This window comes from Lissotriton vulgaris, chromosome 3_2 (assembly GCF_964263255.1).
Source record: "Lissotriton vulgaris chromosome 3_2, aLisVul1.2, whole genome shotgun sequence".
In the NCBI taxonomy this organism is placed as follows: Eukaryota; Metazoa; Chordata; class Amphibia; order Caudata; family Salamandridae; genus Lissotriton; species Lissotriton vulgaris.
The window spans coordinates 187,939,524-187,958,626 of NC_141690.1; the positions used below are offsets into that span (position 1 = coordinate 187,939,524).

General features: G+C 43.6%; 1 protein-coding gene across 1 annotated transcript in view; it reads right to left on the bottom strand.

Moving 5' to 3' along the window:
• The window catches only part of CFAP99 (cilia and flagella associated protein 99), a 413,087-nt gene that overhangs the window by 19,734 nt on the left and 374,250 nt on the right, over positions 1-19,103 (bottom strand). Inside the window, exons 12-13 of the mRNA XM_086964541.1 lie at positions 7,158-7,309; positions 5,178-5,383 (exon numbers count right to left, since the gene is read on the bottom strand). Coding sequence (XP_086820667.1) covers positions 5,178-5,383; positions 7,158-7,309 — 358 coding nt within the window. The remainder of the gene's footprint in view (positions 1-5,177; positions 5,384-7,157; positions 7,310-19,103) is intronic.

The window sequence follows — 19,103 nt, forward strand, 5'->3', positions numbered from 1 at the left end:
ACTTCAGTTTACAAAGCCTGAGATAATCTTATCTGTTCACTAAAAACACTTTTAGAAAAATCATTTTGGGTGCCCATCATGATGAGCCAGGGCTTAGATAATGCTCTTCCTGTCTGCCTGTAGGCTTATCTAGGAGCAGATGTATGAATAACTGGTTGCAGAATACAGGACGCAAATTGTGAGTAGTATTTTTGCAACCAGTACAGAACTTAACAAACTTTTAGGTTGGATAGCATAAATCCGAATCATAGAGGGTCACACTCTGACATACCACACGAATAATAACGAGGTAGGTCACAAATATTTTACGTACTACCATTGAAGACCAACAGGCCTGCTGGGATCAGTCTGGGACTGCTTTTAAATAAATAATGCCTTTTAAAAAAAAATTTAAACTAATTTTCTTAAAAGCAAACAATGCTGCAGTTAAAAAGAAAAACTTTCTTTTTGTTTGTTAAAGCCAACTGTGCAAAATAGCATCTAGAGTTCCTGGTAGGTTGTGAACTCTTCGCTGCCCGCTACACATCACATGAAGCATTCTCTTGAATTTACACACCCACACCAATTGGGGGAGGGAGGGGGGTAAGCACTTGAATATGTTGGGGTATAAATGAAGTGTTGGCTAGCGATTGAGAGTGCTGAGTATTGTAATATTGCTGTATGATAATAAACCTTCAATAAAATATGTTTAAAATAAATAAATAAATAAAGCCAACTGTGCAAACTTTTTTTGTTTATTCGCTAAGAGGATGGGGTGCCAATAGAACCTTTTCGCTTTTTGTGAATTGGTTGCCATCACCTTTGAGAGAATATTTTGTGACGGACTTTCAGTTGCAAAACATTGATATATAGCACACCTATTCAGAATTTGGAAGGGGCCTACAATACACCCCTTCCACATATCCATACACAATCCAACTTTAGGAGTCGGAAACCGTTACAGACATTACATCTGAAAAAGCATTTTTATGGTTGTAAGCACTGAATAAAGACCATGTGAGACTGTGAAAATCCTTATTACATCTAGACTCTAATTTCTTTTTTGAAGTTCATGGAATGGTGCCCGCGAGAGGACTCTTTCTCTGGTGGCCAGCCAATCAGAGCTTTTGGGGCAGTATTCCTGGCTTTTAGTCAATGGACCAAAAGGGACGGTAAGAAAATTCTCTGTCCAACACTGGTTGCAGACTACGAAATAAGATAAAACCCAAGTCCTGCAAACTTCACAATCAGGTACTAGTGCTGGGTATCATCTCTCCACAGTGCGTAGATAATGAATCTGCCTTTCGCATCGCTAAAAGAAACACTATGTCCTGGAGCAGGTATAAGAAAAACAACTCAATGCAGTCCACTCACTCACTGTCCTGCATGAGGAGGAATTGCTCTGTTGAGCAACGCCTCTTCCTTTCCGAAGGAGCTGAAATCAGTGAAAAGATATGAAGAGGGGCTGTGAACTCACTCTTGCAGATTCATTGATACTATGCCAAAAAAGCATTAAAGTGTTCTAAACTACAAGAACTCGCAGGAGTGTGGCTATTTGTTTTCTAACACATATACCAGCACAGTACCTGAGAGTGGAGTTTATGAGACTTCATTTAGTTGCATACTCCAGCCTGTGCAGTACCAAGGTACTTACCCTGGCTCTTTTCCCAGTGCAAGGACTCCAGAAAGGTACAGTTACACAGTCTGGGGTGTGACTGAAATGCGTATATTGAAAAGTTAAATTTTGAGGGAATTTTTAGCTAATGTGGAAAACAATCAGTCATCAACATGAGTACCTGAGGGGACTGAGAACTTGCTGGCCTGGTTTATATTGTACAAGGCATTAAAAATGCACTTGCAGTTAAACTATGAAAATCTACGAGGATGACTTCAGCTGCCTTAATGCACCAGCAGAGATACTAAAAGAAAGACTTAGCACTGGAGCATGACATATAAAAAAGAACACAATCTCGCTGCAGCACACATACTCGTTGCCTTGGATCTGGAACACCAACTCTGATGGTCAAAAGGTTCCTATCAATTGGGATCGCCTAGAAAGTTCCACCATACCTGCATGGCTGTTCTCAATTCCAGTCCTCATCTCAACACAGAAGACGACAAATTGGAGGCTGCAGCCACTGCAAGCGCAAAGGTGAATCATCTAACAGCAGGCAAGATTAGGCCGTGTGTGTGTGACTCTCCAGGCAGCCCTCATTTCCCATATCATTATGGGGCTGCTTTGTCTTACTGAAATTCCTCATCCTTAATTCTCTGAAAAATCCTTGAAGCAGCTACTGCAGCTTCCACTATAAGGCTCACTCCCTGAAATGGAAGAGCTTCTGCATCTGGGCATCTTCTCAGCACACTGACTCACATAAAACGCATCCTGAGAAACACTGGCTCACCTTCTGCATCTTGCTGATAAAGACTTAAAGTATTCATCTATTACAGTGCATCTGGCATCTCCAGGTATGTCGAGACTACAAGCGCTACGTCTCTTTTTTCCACTGCAGTGCTGAAAGAATTCACGAGGGGTCGGTTTTGTATTCACCCCAATCACTCACGCAACCAACCCCACCAGGTTGAAAGCTCAGCATTGTACTAGGGGCTCTCAAACCATTTGAATCTAAACATACAGTCATCATTCAAATGCCTTCAATGATGACAGTCTTCTTTGTAGCTATAGTATTACTGAAATCCAAACTTTTTCCATCGAGACAACTTACCTGAACTACGACAAAACCAAGTGACTCTAACTACGAATCCTCGATTCATGCCTAAGGTAACAAAATTATTCCATCTTAACAAAAGCATTCACTTGCCAATTGTTTTCCACAACCATCTTCTGTTTCAGAAAAAACCCTATATTCCTTAGACCTCAAATGTTGTTTAAAGTTCTATCTATATCAATAGAACAAAGGTGTGTCAAAAATCAGATCACCTTTTCATCTCCTAAGGCAAGTCAACAAAGGCTGTCCTCTCTCAAAACAGGGCATTGCTCGCTAGATCACAGTGTGTTCTGCCCTCTGCCATGCCAAGGACGGACAGCCTTTGAGATATACAAAAGGAGCACTTGTATAATTGGGAAAAGGGGCCACAGCTGCCCTCTTTGTTGGAGTGCCTCCTAAGGACATACACAAGTCAGCAATGTGAGCTTCCACACCTTCATCAAACTGTACTGCATGACCATCCAGTCAAGACAAGAATTGGGCGGGGACAGGGGCTACTGCACAACTTGTATCATGTACATCAATTTTTACTAAATTGTTAAAATTACTTCTTAGGTAATCATATTTCAAATGTGCAAATCGATGAAATATCGAATATTGGAGGGAAAATGTTACTTATCTGTAACTACAATACTTTGGTACATTTCAACGGTATCTGTCACAGATTCACATGTATGAGCCGTTCCCTCCATTCATGAGAGTTTGATGTGCTAAGAAAATCTGATAGTTCAAACCTCTGAGGAGAACTGGAGTTCTAAGCCTTTACACCTCTTTGGCAAGAGTTCTGGTCATATATTGAGGTATTTTAGACACCCGTTATCTATAGCTGTAAAATAACTACAAAACAAAGTGAAATGAAAGGTACCCTGTAACGACGGGTGGTCGCAGCCACAGGGTCCGAAGGAGCCCGGAAGACTCTATCCCCCCAGAGAAGCCAGAAGATGGTGAATCACGTTAAACCTAAATCTGGTCAGTAAAAATCGGTCCCAATCATTCCTCACACTGATCAGGTATGGTTCAATAAGTGGCACAGGTTTTAATAACCTAAGCACCCTCACCATAGGTTTCAGTAACTCCGCCTGGTCTCTGAAAAGTACCTTATGTTCCAAAACGTTATCTTTGATTAATTTTACTTCTGCGTCACTCGCAGGTTGAGGGATAAGAAATAAATCCTCCCTCCCCAAGCTAGTGAGAGCCCCCTTGACATAGGCAATCCAGGGGATCTTGAAGGCATGATACAGGGCTGAACAGTCCTTTCATGACCATGGACCCAGTAAGCTCCACATTCCTGCCAGGACATTAAAAGAAACAGAAGAGAGAGGAATCACTTCTTGCCCATGCTGTCATGCTCAGCTACCCTAAACAAGCCTAAACTGAGGGTTAAAGGTCAGAGAGGAAATTCTTTGAGGTGGTGTACAGGACAAAGCGAAATACAGAATTCATTAAAAGTAATGTAATTGTTTTTAAGCTAAAATGTGCTAGTTTTACTACTGTTTATTTTTGGTAGTAGTAACACACTTGTAAATGTGATTCCACTCCCAGTTTCAGGGGTGGAGAATTGTAAGCCTACACTTTTGAGTAACTTTACACTCGGATTTTGTGAATAGCCAGAAGAAGTATAGTTACTCAAAAGTGTAAGAGTAAACATACATGAGTAAATTACTCACAAATGTAAGTTACCTTTGTGAATAGACCGAATTATTTTTAAAATCGTATCTACCTTGCCCACTTCCAACATGTCTCTTTTACCACAAAACCTACTTAAACATTTTTGTTTTTAATATAATCTTTTGACCTATAACAATTAGTCTGGCTACTGATACTAATTGATACTTTAAATGGATTCCAAATGATTTTTAAATTGATCATAATTGATGCTTTTTTTGATGTTTTAAAATGGATGTATTTCTGAAATTGTGAGCTTATAAAAACATAAACTTTAACATGTAATTTATTACTACATAACGGTCACGTTGCAGTCTCGCATATGATTTTTTTTAGACATTTTGAATGTGAGTTCCTTACAAACTGCATAAATGTTCTTGTTAAACTTATGTGCAAAATGTTTCATATTACTGTAAGGCGTTCTGATGCCACTCCGTTTGCACCAATGTATGAGACTAAACAGATACACAAATAAATAAGACATATTGAAAGTATAAATTAATTTATATTTAACAAATGTTTAATGCAGACTGAGCACACTAAATAGGTGGACTAAGATATTTTATGTGAAAAAGTTCACAACATTACAGTTAGAATATTTGAGAACATTTTGGTCCCAATTCATTAAGATTTAACTTGACTGAAGTCCTAAATACTCCTGAAATTCATGAGTAACCGAGTACTCTAGTCTTATGCCAGACGTCCATGAGTATGCAAGGAGTACTACAAGAGTAAGTCACATCTTACTCATACACCAATCTTTGTGAATCAAGCCCCGTGCGAAGTACGGTGACTTATACTTACTTAAGTGCCGCCGCCCTTCCTAGGGCTGCTCTGTGCAGTGCAATTTGCTCCAATTTGTCCAAAAGGAACTGCTCTTTGGATTGTTTTTCCAATAGGATCTGATCCCTTTTCTCCTCCTCCTCTTTTATCTGGGCTTCTTTCAGTAAACACAAACGTTCGCGCAGTTCTACTAGGGACATTTCACAGTTCAAACGATGTCCAGCGACCTGGGAATAAAGAAACCTTCATAAGGGCAGGGCATTATACACAGCAGGAACCAGCCTCGTTTTAGCAACAATTTCCTCAAATTGACCAAATCAGCTTTTGAGATGGCTGTGATTTACCAGTTTAGACAAAAATAATAATGCTACCTTCTTCACAACAAAGTAATATCAATCTGCTTCTATGGTAGTAATTTGTTTACACTGTAGAGCCTCAATGAGTGCAAAGTAGTGGAACGACAAAAACTACCAGTACTAACAAAACTGTAATGGAAAGAGCCCTTACTTGTATCCTCATAATTAATTTCACCACCCACAGGATGTGCTTCACCTCTATTTGGGGTTTTGCGATCATAGCAAAATGCCCTGCTAATGCTACCATCTGTACAGCTCGACCATAAGGGAGTCAAGGCTTCACCCTTCTTGTTTTCTTCCCCATTTTAATACACACTTCTGACCTTTAACTTCTGACCTCAGCAGCAGGAATAACTTACTGATCAGCAAAGAGGCCACTAGTTGAATTCCTGGCAACCTCTGAGGGTTTGAGAGGTTCAAGAATAGAACAGTCTGGAATTTGTGGAGGAGAGGTGGCAGTGACAGTGACCAAAGATAGTTCATTGGAAAACCTCTTGCTTCTCCTTTTGGGCTTCAGAACACAGTTGGTACCCTCCGGTGGGTGTCGATTAACAGGGGGTAAATCACTTTTTGTAGGGCTCATCTTTGGAGAAAAGTGAACTCTGCCTTACAGGAAAACGCTAATGGGACACATCAAAGGTGTTTTCGTACAAGAATTTCTCTTGGAAAGAGGTGAACAGCATGAAAGTCACCCTTGAATTGTTTTATGAAATAACAATTAAATAACATGCGCTCTTAACAGTCTGGGATGGATGGGAACTGAAACTATCAAATGTCTGTATGTAGCAAAAACCTGCCCTTATTTATTTTCTTACTTAAAAGGGAGTGCCAAACTTTAAGTAAGTGGCACGTTAAAGTTCCACTATAGACCAGGGTTAAAGTCCTATAGTCTTTATTATTCATCCTGAAGTGTAGGCTATCCTCACTTATGCAAGTTCTCTTGGTGAAAACTGGACATGCACATCTTCAAAATTCTTCGGCCTGGAGATAAGTGCACATTTGCAATTTCAAAATAGTGTGCAAACAATTATCATTCTGAGTTTGCAAAATCAGGCACAAATAGTATTTGCGACCAACTGATTTGATATTCCAAGATAATCTATTTTCCCCTCGCAAATATCTCCATTTTTCACATGGAAAATGTTTCAGATTCTGAGTTTTGGAGCCCAGGAAGAGAGAAATAATGTGAAACTACTATCATTCATTCTGACTTTGGAAAACTCAGAATGAGGAGGTAAAATCATTCAGTGGAAAACCCACAAGGTGCAGTACCATTTGTTTCCCAATGAGAATTTTACATCCAGGGCCCAAAATGAGGGACTAAGTGAATTTGGTGATTTATTTTTACTTTCATTTTACAGATTAAGGGCCTGATTTAGATCTTTGTGGACGGGTTACTCTGGCACAGCATTGATATATTGCATGTCTGTCAAAATATAGATACAATTATATCCAATGGGATTTATATTGTGGCGGACGGGATATCTGTCACTGTTGTGACAGTGTTACCTGTCCGAGATCAGACCCTATGTTTCTTAGTATTATCTTATGGCACTCATCACCCAAAATCAATGTTTAATAAGGAGAGCTTTCAATTCTTCTTCTTTACTTATTTAAAAATTATTTAAATAAAAGAAGAACTTACCTGGGTCATATCAACAAACTTGTGTCTAATGAAAGGAACAGATTCAAGGGCTCTTATTTGGCGAATTAAATCAAATTTGTTCCTAAGTTCCTCCTCTGCTTCTTCTAATGCTTGACGGAGAAGTTCACGGCTCTCCTCTGCTACTTCCTGAACTGCAATAGAAATGAAAAAGTAAAATAAAATATTTCCTTTGTTTTCTTTTTTTAAGAAAACCATCAATGACATGAAAGGAACAGAGAAGTTTACTTTCACATGTTTCACTTACAATGTATGAAAACTTTGAAATACATTTTACATGTAAGTTACAAGTTAATAAAATATTGAGTTAGTATTTATGTTTTAATGTAATAAAAATCAGACAAGGAGCATAATAAATTCAGGGTACACCAAAACCACCCAACAGTTTCATCTTAGGTAATTGATGAGTGAGAAATTTTGTTTTAAAGTACATTCATGAAGTTGGGTTAAAGATTTCTAACTTAAAAACATTAATCTGTTAAAACAATACATATTAAATATTTATTTTAATGCAAATAGGATTAAGTGGCAAGACAGACTTAAAATCACATTTATGCTCCAGATTCATGAACCACCTGTTATAAATGAAGTAAGTGTGCCGATAGTTAAAAATACATAATCTGCAACTTAGCAACCTGAATTAATTGAGTTAGTCAAGACACTGTATACATGACTGGTACACATATGCTATCTTGTTTTAATATTTAGTAATCGTGGATGATTCATAGTTTTCTCTGATACTAATGGAGATTTTCAGCTGCCATAAAGACAGTCTAATCCGAAACTCTGAGTGTAAAATAATATACGGCACTAAATTTGACTCTGACTTCTTCTGAAGGTCATGATGCATAGCTATAAGGAAGAATGCTGTAGACTTGACATAGGCAGGTGTAATTTGTAGGGACCTGCAGGTCCTATTGCCATGACAGTAGATTGAAACCTTATCTGTGTCAGTTCCTCTAAAATAGCTGATCTAAGGAGTAGAAATGCTGAGTGCTTGAATCCCCTGATTTTTAAAGAAGAATGCATTCAATTACAATCATTATATTCCTATTCAGTACTTTAACAAATAATTTCCCCAATTGGGAAAGCAGAAACACAGGCATCTGGGCGAGGAACCTCTACTGGATTTAAAAATGAGTTTCTCATCAAGATGAGCCAAGTTCAAAACAAAAATAAGGATCTCCATGAACAAAGACTGACTACAACACAAAATTAAGTCACAAGGGGCAACTCGAAAAGTCACTGCAACCAGCGAGTAAGAATCCTTGCAATGACTGTTTGTTAACAAATACAGTGAACTTTTCTCATCTTCCAGAAAGTTTTGCACAACAGGAAATTCAGCAGCATACATGTTCTCATTTGTGCAAACACAATTGTTATAGAAACATCTGTTTTTCCCTGGAGCAAGAAATATGCAGTCATCAGCAACTACTGATGTTAGGTGCCCTCCTGTTTTTTTTCACAACTCAATTTTATTGTTGAAAGCCGATACAAATCCAACGTCTAATGAAAAGTCAGTAAAAGATAATGACAAGCAGCATTGATTTCAACATTTTCCATTATAATATATTTGTGTTGATTTATTAAATTAAAGAGAAAGGAAAAAATAAGATTTTAACAACAAACAATAGTACTATAACAATATCGCTGGAGGCATCCAACGATCTAAGACACGTAGGTCGATGCAATTTAGTACATATATAAAGTAGGTCCACCTCCATAGAGTAGCACAATACCATATACCATTAACCCAACAATTCTTCAACAGCTGAGACAGAGGGAGGAGGATCTAAGTCTAATCCCCTGTAGTCAGCCCACCGCTTCCATATCTTATAATGTTTCTGGGGGCACCCTCTTGCTGTAAAGACTGGGATCTCTAGAGCCATACAAAAGTCCTTTCTTCCAGGTCCCAACTAACGACAGAGACTCACTTTTCCCTACGCTAGCCACATCGCGCTTAGCCAGCGTGAGGCCTGTTAGGGGCCCTCTTGACCAATACACAAACATACATATTTTCTGATAGAATTCTGATATTTTTGGATTTTTGTTTGTGTGCCTATCTCAAGAATCATCAACACTGGGCTATAGAGAGGGGGTGTGGCATGAAGCCGAAGTGAACAGACGCGAGCTGTGGAGCTCCGTCGGCCTCATTCCACAACTACACTCATCCTGAGCCCCGGGCACAGATATTTTCCCCAAACTGGGAACTGGGGGTCCGTGGAACCGACTGGCGGGTTTGAGCTGCCCTTGCAAAGGGGGTAAAATCGAAAAGGGCCTGGTGGACGGACTGGGTGTGACGAAACTAAGATGGTGCCAATGAAATACTGAGCCGTGCGGAACTGAGCCGTGGCACTGAAGGCAACAAGTAAGAGGTCCCGGGAGCATACCTGAAGCACAGGGAGATTCTAAGCGGGCCCAGCGGTAAAGGATCCAGGGAGCGACTACCTGGAGAGCCACGGCGGAGAGCGACAAGGCGCCCGACGGGCATCTGGAGGAGTGCAGGCGAGCTGTCCCTGGAAAGTGGTGACAGACCCCGCAGACGGGGATTTCTCCACTAAACAAGAGTCGCTTCGGAAGAAAGGGCGGCACAGCGGGTGATAATTTCAGACAAAACTAGAGATTCGATACTGGGGCATAGCCCCAAAAACGAAGGGAGAGGGAGTTGAGAGCTCTCCTTGATGCGCAACAGAACCAGAGGAGGACCCCCCAGTGTTCGGATCGGAGAGGTGAAAGCTGGCCGATAGCAAATTGATGCTGGGTGTGTGACATTTGCCCTGGGACATTGATGGTGATCAGGATTGGCAGAACAGGCCTGTGTTAGGCATCCGGACAAGGGATTATGAGGGGCCACACAGTCAAAATCCCGGGGCCCTGCTTCTGGGCGACCCCCTGAGCCAAATCACAGAGGAGGACACACGCGCAAATATAGCCATAAATGCTGCATACCCAACGGAAACCGCCCCACAAGTTCCAGAGGGGTGGAGGAGAAGAACTGCACTCAGTGGAAGGTTAGTGTAGCCTCACTGGTGCCAGATGAGCACGGGGTGTGGTCACCCTATCACGGGGAGCAGTGTTACCCCTCACACCTACTACTGTAAACAGCACACAACTAGTACCGACACCGGAGCAAGGACCCCCCCTGCCTAACGTTGGTCATCTGGGCACAGGAGAAGTGACTACACGGCTAATTATGGGGAAAATATCAAGGAAGAAGAGGAGTGTTGCCCAGGGCGCTGGGGCCGCTGAGAATCAGACAGATGAGGAAGAGGAGCTGATTGAGACTAAAGGGGACTCGAATCCCTTAAAACCTACGCTAGTGGCCATAATGCAGGCTATGACAACCTCCAGGGCTGGAGGGGAAAATTGATGCCATAGGCAAGGACCTGGGCCTGTTGAAAGACGATCACCATAAGCTTAAGGAACGAGTCGCAGCCTCTGAGAAAGTATTGGTTGACCTCCCAGTCACAGGGACCGCGCTACAGAAATCACTCAAGGAGTTGGAGGCTACGGTTAAAGTATTGGAAGTCCGGGCTACGGTCAATGAAGGGAGGCCATGCAGAAATAACATACGTATCGTTGTAGTGCCAAGGAGGGCGGAAGGAGGGAACATGGTGTCTTTTATGGAGGGCTGGCTCTGGGGCGGAAGTGGCCCCAGAGGGTTTATCACCCTTCTATGCACTGGAGAGAGCTCACAAAGTGCCGGCCCGACCGCCCAGACCAGGAGCACCCCCCGGCCGATAGTGGGTCGCCTGCTGCACTTCAAGGATAGGGACCACATTCTACAGCAAGCTCTCAAGAACCAAAACCTACAGATTGACAATAACAAAGTAATGATATTACCAGACTTTATTAGGGAAGTCCAAAGTAGCAGAGCATCGTTCCTGGCTGTTAAAAAAAGGCTTTGGCAAATGCAACTCCCTTACGCCATGTTCTTCCTGGCGCTGCGCCGAGTGGCTTATCTAAAGGTGGCAAGGTTTTTCACCATACCGCAGAAGGCCTGGGAATGGTTAGACACCGGGCCACACCGGGAACGCAGGGACTCATCTTCGGAGATTTCCCAGCAGGACTCTAGCAATAACAAACTCGGGTCCAGGGCCCCTTCCCAAGAGAGCTCAGCTTAGAACGACGCAGAGCGCTGCAAGCTGTGGCGGAACACAGTCAAAATGTTCACAGTCCCGGGTCAAGTAAAAGTGGAACAGAAAAAGGTCGGGTTGAAGGATCTTCAATACATAGTGGAAACGATGACTCGGAAATGGAACTACCGGTAGTTACGCCACAAACAGCGGATGAAATTGTCTGAGAAGACACGTTGGAATGAGTGCCTGAAGAGGGCAGTCACCTTATGAGCCAGTGACCTGGTTTGAGGAGTTATGGAAACTGCCAATGGCACCGAGGTGTTGTATATCTGTGCAGGACACCTTCAGGGCTCCATACCTAAACCAACTATCAGGGGGGGGCGGGTGGACGGGGCTCCGGACTTAGAAGGAAAAGCCACGCACCTCGAACACACAAGAAGACTCGTAAAGTTTTGATTAAGTTTGGATGGGAACTAGTTTTAGAGTGCCTGTCCTAGTGAGGGGGAGTTGGGGATTTAACATGGTTAAAGGGTCGTTAGTGGGGATCAGTCGTGCCACAATAGGGAACTTGCAGAGAAAGAGAATCATTTCATGCAATGGCTCCCCCCTAGACTTAAAGTGTATATCTTGGAATATTTGGGGAATGCATTCTATGTTGCGGCATCACAAAATTCATGAATACTTGATCCGGAGAGGGGTTCAAATAGCAGTGCTCCAGGAGACTCACATAATGGAGAAGGAAGGAGTGGCACTGCAGGGCTGCTGGAGAGGGCGAGTATTCTACACTAATTATTCAGCATTCCCCCGGGGAGCATTGATCTGGGTGAGAGCGGGGGTACCATTTCAAAGAACAGGCCAGATCATATGCCCGGAGGGGATGTATGTGGTGGTGACCGGGCAGTTAGATGGTAGAGACATATTGATCAGAAGTCTGTATGCACCTAATTCGGAACAGACCGCCTATCTGTTGCAGCAGTCTGGGAAATTGGCATCAATGTTGATGGGTTCAGTGATATTAGGGGGGGATTTTAATTCTATCACTGATGTAGAACTTGATTGCTCACATCCACCACTTCCTGATGCACCTATACATAAGCTAGCAGAAGCGAGGCGGCATTTGCAGCAGAGGTGGAGATTGGTGGACGTATGTTGAGCTCAGCACCCGGGAGCTAGAGATTACTCCTTTTTCTCCGCTTTGCACGACTTACATGTCCAGCTGTGCTCCCCCGACATACATGAGGTAGTACACTCAAGTGAATACCTCACTAGAACAATCTCAGACCACAATCCAATATTACTCGGAATTAGGTGGTCACAGCCCAAAATACACACATGGCGTTTGCAACCCGACGTGTTAGAAGATCAAGTCTTCCGTAAGACGAGGGCACTGCTATTCAGCAGTACTTTCAGACCAGTGCCAATACAGCAACAAACCCGCTAAGAGAGTGGGATGCGTTTAAGTCGGTCATCCAAGGGCGGTGCATCTCGGAGATGATGGGGGTGCGCAAAGTGCTGTTGCATGATATACAAAGGGCAGATCAAAAGCTGCGGGAGCTAGAACAGGAAAGACCTGAGAGGGCAGACAAGCAAGAGGAGCTCTTAGAGGCCAGGGAAGCATTTGCAGCAGACGTTGAGCATCTATGCTGCTTTGATTACAAACAATATATCATCACTAGAGCCCATACTGAGAGGGACAAATCTGGGGCCATGTTGGCCTGGCTGCCTAATCTAATTAGAAGAGGATCGGTGATTCTTGAACTCAGGGAACAGAATGGAAAAGTATGTTATGGTCAGCTAGGAATTAACAATTTGTTCCATGATTTTTACACAGAACTGTATAGGAGTAGGACCGAATTTGAGGGTGAAGCCCTGGATGCATTCCTAGGAGAAGCAGAATTTCCAGTATTGGAGGAGGACATAGCGGGCATTCTGGGCCGCAAAGAGGAGCTGGGCGAGGTGAGAGGGGCTATTAAAAGTATGGCCAGAAATAAAACACCAGGGACAGATGGGCTACTGTCTGAATTCTACTTAGCATTAAACAAGCTTTTAGCACCAAGGCTTGTGCAGCTATATAATGAAGCGAAACAGGTGGGGCACCTCCCGGTCAAAACGCGGGAAGCAATAATAATGCCACTCCTTAAGCCTGGGAAGCCGGCCTGGGGAATTTCGGCTTACCGGCTGCTCTTAATGCTTAATTTAGACTACAAGATTCTGAGTCGTATTTTAACCACCCGCCTCCTCCCCTATAAGACAACCTTAATCCACAAAGATCAGGCAGGGTTTATCCCAACCAGAAACACGGCCCTAAATGTTCAGCGGCTCCTCCGGGTTCTGGAAGCAGACACCTACTAGAAAGAGGAACCGGTCGTCTTTTCTGTGGATATTGAAAAGGTATTTGACAGCCTTGAATGGCCTTATCTGTTCCGAGTGATGTTGAAATTTGGATTAGGAGAGGAATAACTGGAATGGGCGGCTCTTTTGTACACTGATTCCACTGCCAAGGTTAAAACTGGAGGGCTAATTTCGGATGCATGCAGAGTTGGCCGAGGGACGAGGCAGGGGTGCCCGCTTTCCCTCCTTTTGTTTGCCTTGGCCATAAGCCGCTAGTGGCTCGAGCCAGAACGGGACAGCATTATCAAGGCCTCAGTGTAGATGGGCATATCCATCACATTGCGCTTTACGCAGATGACTTATTAATGGTTCTGGCAGACTCGAGGACGGCACTGACGGGAGCTAAGGAGTTGCTGCAGGATCTCGGTGGGATTGCGGGGCTCATAGTGATGTAGGTAACGTCCTGTCTTTTCCCTACAAAGGGGCATAGAGTGGGCCTGCAAGAGACAGACGGAGTGAGATGGGAAGACCGCTGCTTGGCGTACCTCGGTATCCAAATTTATCACACCCAGGAAGACTTATTGGAGGGTGCCATCGGGAGAGCCATAAGGAGGGTGAAAAGCAGCTTTGATTTTTGGGGCACCCTCCCGGTATGATTGGCCGAGTAGCTCTTCTTAAAATGATTACACTACCAATACTACTGTATTATTTTGGGACGTTGCTGGTCTGGATTCTAGCGAAATTTTTACACCCAGCTCAACTTACTGGTCCCAGGCTTTCTATGGGGGACTAAAAGGAGAAGAGTAGCTCTGAGAGTGCTTACTAGGCAAAGATCGCAGGGGGGACTGGTCGTACCTGATTTTGATACCTATTACCTGGCGGCACAGCTGCAACGGCTCACTAGATGGGTGGCGGGCAGGCTTAGGGGGATGGAAGAACTGCAAGACGTTTACCCATCCCTGAGACTGGTAACCCAAATTGTGCTAAAGCTCTCAATGTGAATTAACACCCTTCCTCTGAAATTAAGAACAGCACATATGTGTTGGAACAGAAGTTTGAGAAGGGGGCAGGTTAAGTGTCCATACGCCCCAGAAATCCTGTTACTACTTTGCAAGGCATTACTTCATGGTGGAACCTAGCGGGGGCTGGAAACTTGGGTAGAGAGGGGGCTCACGACTTTAGGAGACTTATATGAGGAAGGTGCAATGATTCCATTCCAGGATCTTCAGGAGAGATATGACTTGCCCGAGGGAGATTTCTTACTACAATCAGTGCTCACTGCAGCTGTGCGAAAGAACTGGGGGGAGGGGTTGACTGAACCGCATTTGTCAATGGAGTGCCAGTATGTGGTGACGGCGGCGGGGATATTTAAGGCAGTCACGTGTTTATACAGGCGTATGACCCATGAAGCGGTGCTCCTGCTGACGGCATTGAGACAAAAATGGGAGACTGACCTCGGGGAGGGCATCTGAGAAAAAACTTGGGGGGATCTAGTGGAAAGGGCATGAAAAAGCACCAGGAATGCCAGATTTCAGCTAGTAAACTTCGATATTCTACACAGAGCGTATCTTACCCCAGCAAGGATTAACAAATACTTTAAGTCTCAATCGGCGGCCTGGCCGCATTGTAATAGGAAGGGCGCAGACTTTTGTCATATGTTCTGGAGCTGCTCACAGATGGGGAATTTCTGGGGAGAGATCATTGCGGTACTGACTGATGTAACTGGTAGGGAAATAGAGGTAACCCCGAAAGGCTGCTTATTGTACTGGTTTCCCCATACAGCAAAGAACAAAGAAACAAGCAAGTTTTTAGACCGGGTGTTCTTACTAGTTAAGAGAGACATTGCTATGCACTGGAAGGCAAAAAAGGGCCCGAGTATATCTAGATGGCAGGTGGTACTTGTTAAATGGGCAGCATGCGAGGGGAGAACCAGAATACAGGCAGCGAAAATAGCTAGGAATGAGAGAGTGGAGGAGGCAGCGAGGGCATGGGAGACACTGGTGGTATCACTAAGGAACTTAGAAGATATGGGAGCTGACGACCGGCCAGAGGAAGTCCCCAAGGCTTCAGGGTAAAGCACGAATGTTGAAGCATGATACTGGGCTAGTTCTGGAGAGAGGTCTGGCCCTGGTTAGCGGGGCACCTTTCAGTTAATTGAGGCATGAAGGGTATAGTGGGCTGTACCTCCTGAGTTAATGACTCTGATGTCGAACTGTGGTAAATGAATATATTTGTAAAACCCAATAAAGTTTGTTAAAAAAAAACACAAACACTGGGCTATAGAAAGACACTATAGCTGCTGTGACACCCATGGGTCTCAAACATGTAAAAGGTTTTTGTGAGCACTTTAAGAGATCACTTTCCTTCAATTAACTTATTCTTGGACACAAACTTTTAATGTTTGCATTATTTTTTATTAAGATGAAAATTATAAAGCAGCAACGTTCAACATTATCACCTAAGCCCCCCAATACTCCATAAATGAAATACTCCCAAATATCCTTACATACAACTCTTCCACATTTGGAACCGATATTCGGCCACAATGGCCTTATTACCTAGTCCAAGCCAGATATTGTGATGAGGAATGCAACGGGAAAGACATTGAACAATAATCATAAAACCAATGGTATCTATTGAAACCTCTCGTCTGTCCCACCACATTTTTGAAATGCTTAGAACATCTCTCCCAATCATAAGAAGAAGGGACAGGCAGACTATCTAGGCCAGGTAACCACCGGACACTCAAAGAGAGGGAGTAACCAACCACAGTCTCATGGCCAACTCCTTTATCCAACGGGGGAACACAACTTAGTTCAAAGGGATTATTCCTTTTTAAGGATGATTTTCCTCACCCACCAAAGGTGACATGCTTCATCAATGGGAAACTGCTCGCGCCATGACAACTGATCACTATCATTTTTGCACCTAGCAATGGGTTGTCAAGGCGCCCACCTATGGCCCCACGATGGTATGACACTTTTTACTCTAAGCAAGCATACTTTGGGTCTTACAGTCAGCTCTCTGAGCGTTGTGCTGCCCCACAATGGCCCATGATCAATTATGCACCTAGCAATGGGTTTGAGTTCTATATCATTTTCTCTACCTTGCACACTGGCCTCTATTGTTGTGACGATGACACGTTAGCTCATCATTAATCTTAATTAGACCATTACAGATTAGCAAGCCTTTGATAGCCCCCCTAGCTTGTCTTCAAATACTGGGTCCTCACCAGCCTTGATTTTTGGTCTCTTATCTATGCTCACTGTGGCCATCTGTCCTAGCTTGACTAATTCCTCTAGCCTGACCACCACCACAATTGGGTGGTCCCCATATACATTGCTTTAATGGACATCTTGTGTCCTTCATTTTTACACTCACTAGAGTGGCCTTTGTAAATTTTAGCCATGCTGCTTCCCACACGGCAGCTCTTGAATGTCCCAGTACTTGAGATCCTCAAGCTCCATCTCCTACTCTCTCTTCTATATTTCCACTTTAGGAATGAGTGCGCCCTGAGCCCCACACCAGTGTCCCAGAGTCAAGGCACTTCACCTGGCGATTGCAGGTAAGTCTAATTTTGGGGGGGGGATTGTTTATGAACGCCGGGTTGTGATTGATTAAGAAAAACACAGTGTACCAGGTTGGCTTAAATTTACCTCATCCTGGTTGAATAGTGTGTGAGCGCAAACACTGCTTTGTTTTTCCACATATTTTGGGGTGATCTGTGGCACAACATGACAATTGCCAGGTTTATTTAAACAATAGCCTAGCTGTTTTTAATTTCCCAACAGGTTGTTTGACAGTGGATCCATTCTGTATTTGACGGCGGACCACTGTTTGGTTTTGTATTTCTCCACACAAGCACACTTTTGAGCAGTAGCACTTTTATGCACAGGCCCTGAAGAATGCCAATACACCTCTGTTGAGGGTAAAATGGCAGAAACATGTTGACCTTTTGTAGAAACACATTGAAGCAGAAATGCTATGTCCATTTGTTTCTAACCCTGGCCTAGGTGGCAACTAATAAAGTTGTTCACGCACCCTGGAGTCAGTTTTAATCACCAACACCTGCATGCTCTGTATACCTCACCACCTTTTAGCTCACTACAGGGATCTACCATCTCTCTGTAAAACATCTGCAGAACTCCTCCTTCACAGTGAGGGAGTTGTAGCCCACGCTGTGATCATTTGAGGAGGTGGTGGATAACATTGTGTGTACTTGCTCTAAAGGGATCTGCTAGAGCAATGGCTGCTATGAAATGAAATGAAATGAAGTAGATTTATAACAGCGCGATTGCTGCCCTAAGGCGTCCAAGAGCTATTACAGCCAAAGACTCATACATCCAGAACCTGGCCAAGAGGGTTTGTGCGAACCAGAATCCAGAACCAAGGAAGAAAGCGCTTGTACATATATTGAAGAGGTGAAGTCGGTGGAGCATTGCGGGCCGGTGGAGCGGTCTTGGCTGTCTGCCAGCCTTGAGGGAGGGAGAAGAAAGTAGCTGCTCCGGGCTCCCCAAAGCCGCATACATGGCTTACCGAAGTGCATTGATCTCCTGCAGAGAACGTGAGACCAGCGGGCAGTGGGACAAGACAGCAACAGATGAGAGGCTGAACTGGATCTTTAAAAATCTGGAGACGATTGAAGACCCTTCTGCTACCTTTCTACTGCAGCACAGGTCCTCTGATGAACCTATGCTGGATTTATGATGGGAATCTTATTGGATCATTCCCTGCTGTCTGAAGAGTTTCCCTGCCTGGAATTGGGCGACCGCTACTTCAAGGGTGCTATATTTTTGATTTATTGCTTTATTTTTGTGTTTTCCTAGTTTTCCCTCTGCCTACTGTTTGTCGCATGAGAAGCTTTGTCATGTCCATGCCCATGCAGTTTCCTAGGATACCTCTCAAAACATAACAGCATTGTGTCGCCGGCATCTAGGGTGATGCATTTCTATATGTGTGTTGATGGACTCCAGCACTCTACCGCTTTCGTTGCACAATGATTCTTAGGAAATCACATGGAATTTGAGAAAGTGCTGCAGAGTAGACACTCAGAGCGAAACTTGGTTTAGTCTAAGAAGCTTTTCTGTAAGTTGGGTTCTCGTGCGATAAGTTTTGAGTGGGTAAAGAAAGACCTGAGTTTGTTACGGTAATTCTATAAACTTTTGATGACTCTCGTGATTTCCAGACGACTCGTGTGTTCCTCCGAGGAGTGATTTATTAACCTCCTAGTTTCGACTAAAACAAAGACCTGTGGCGAACCAAATTTCCGTCATTGGCGATATCCACGCACTTTGGCCCACCGTGATACATCAAAAGTTTATAGAAGCACTTTCTCAAATTCCATGTGATTTCCTAAGAATCATTTTCACTGGTCCATCCAAGGGGTTCGTTTTCAAAATTAACTAGTCCTGATGATGGTCTTGTTGACTTCAGCCCAAAAGACCGAAACGTCGACATCAACATCATCTCCCCAGGCATTGTTGCCATAGGACACCAAGATACATCTTGAATTTGGTTT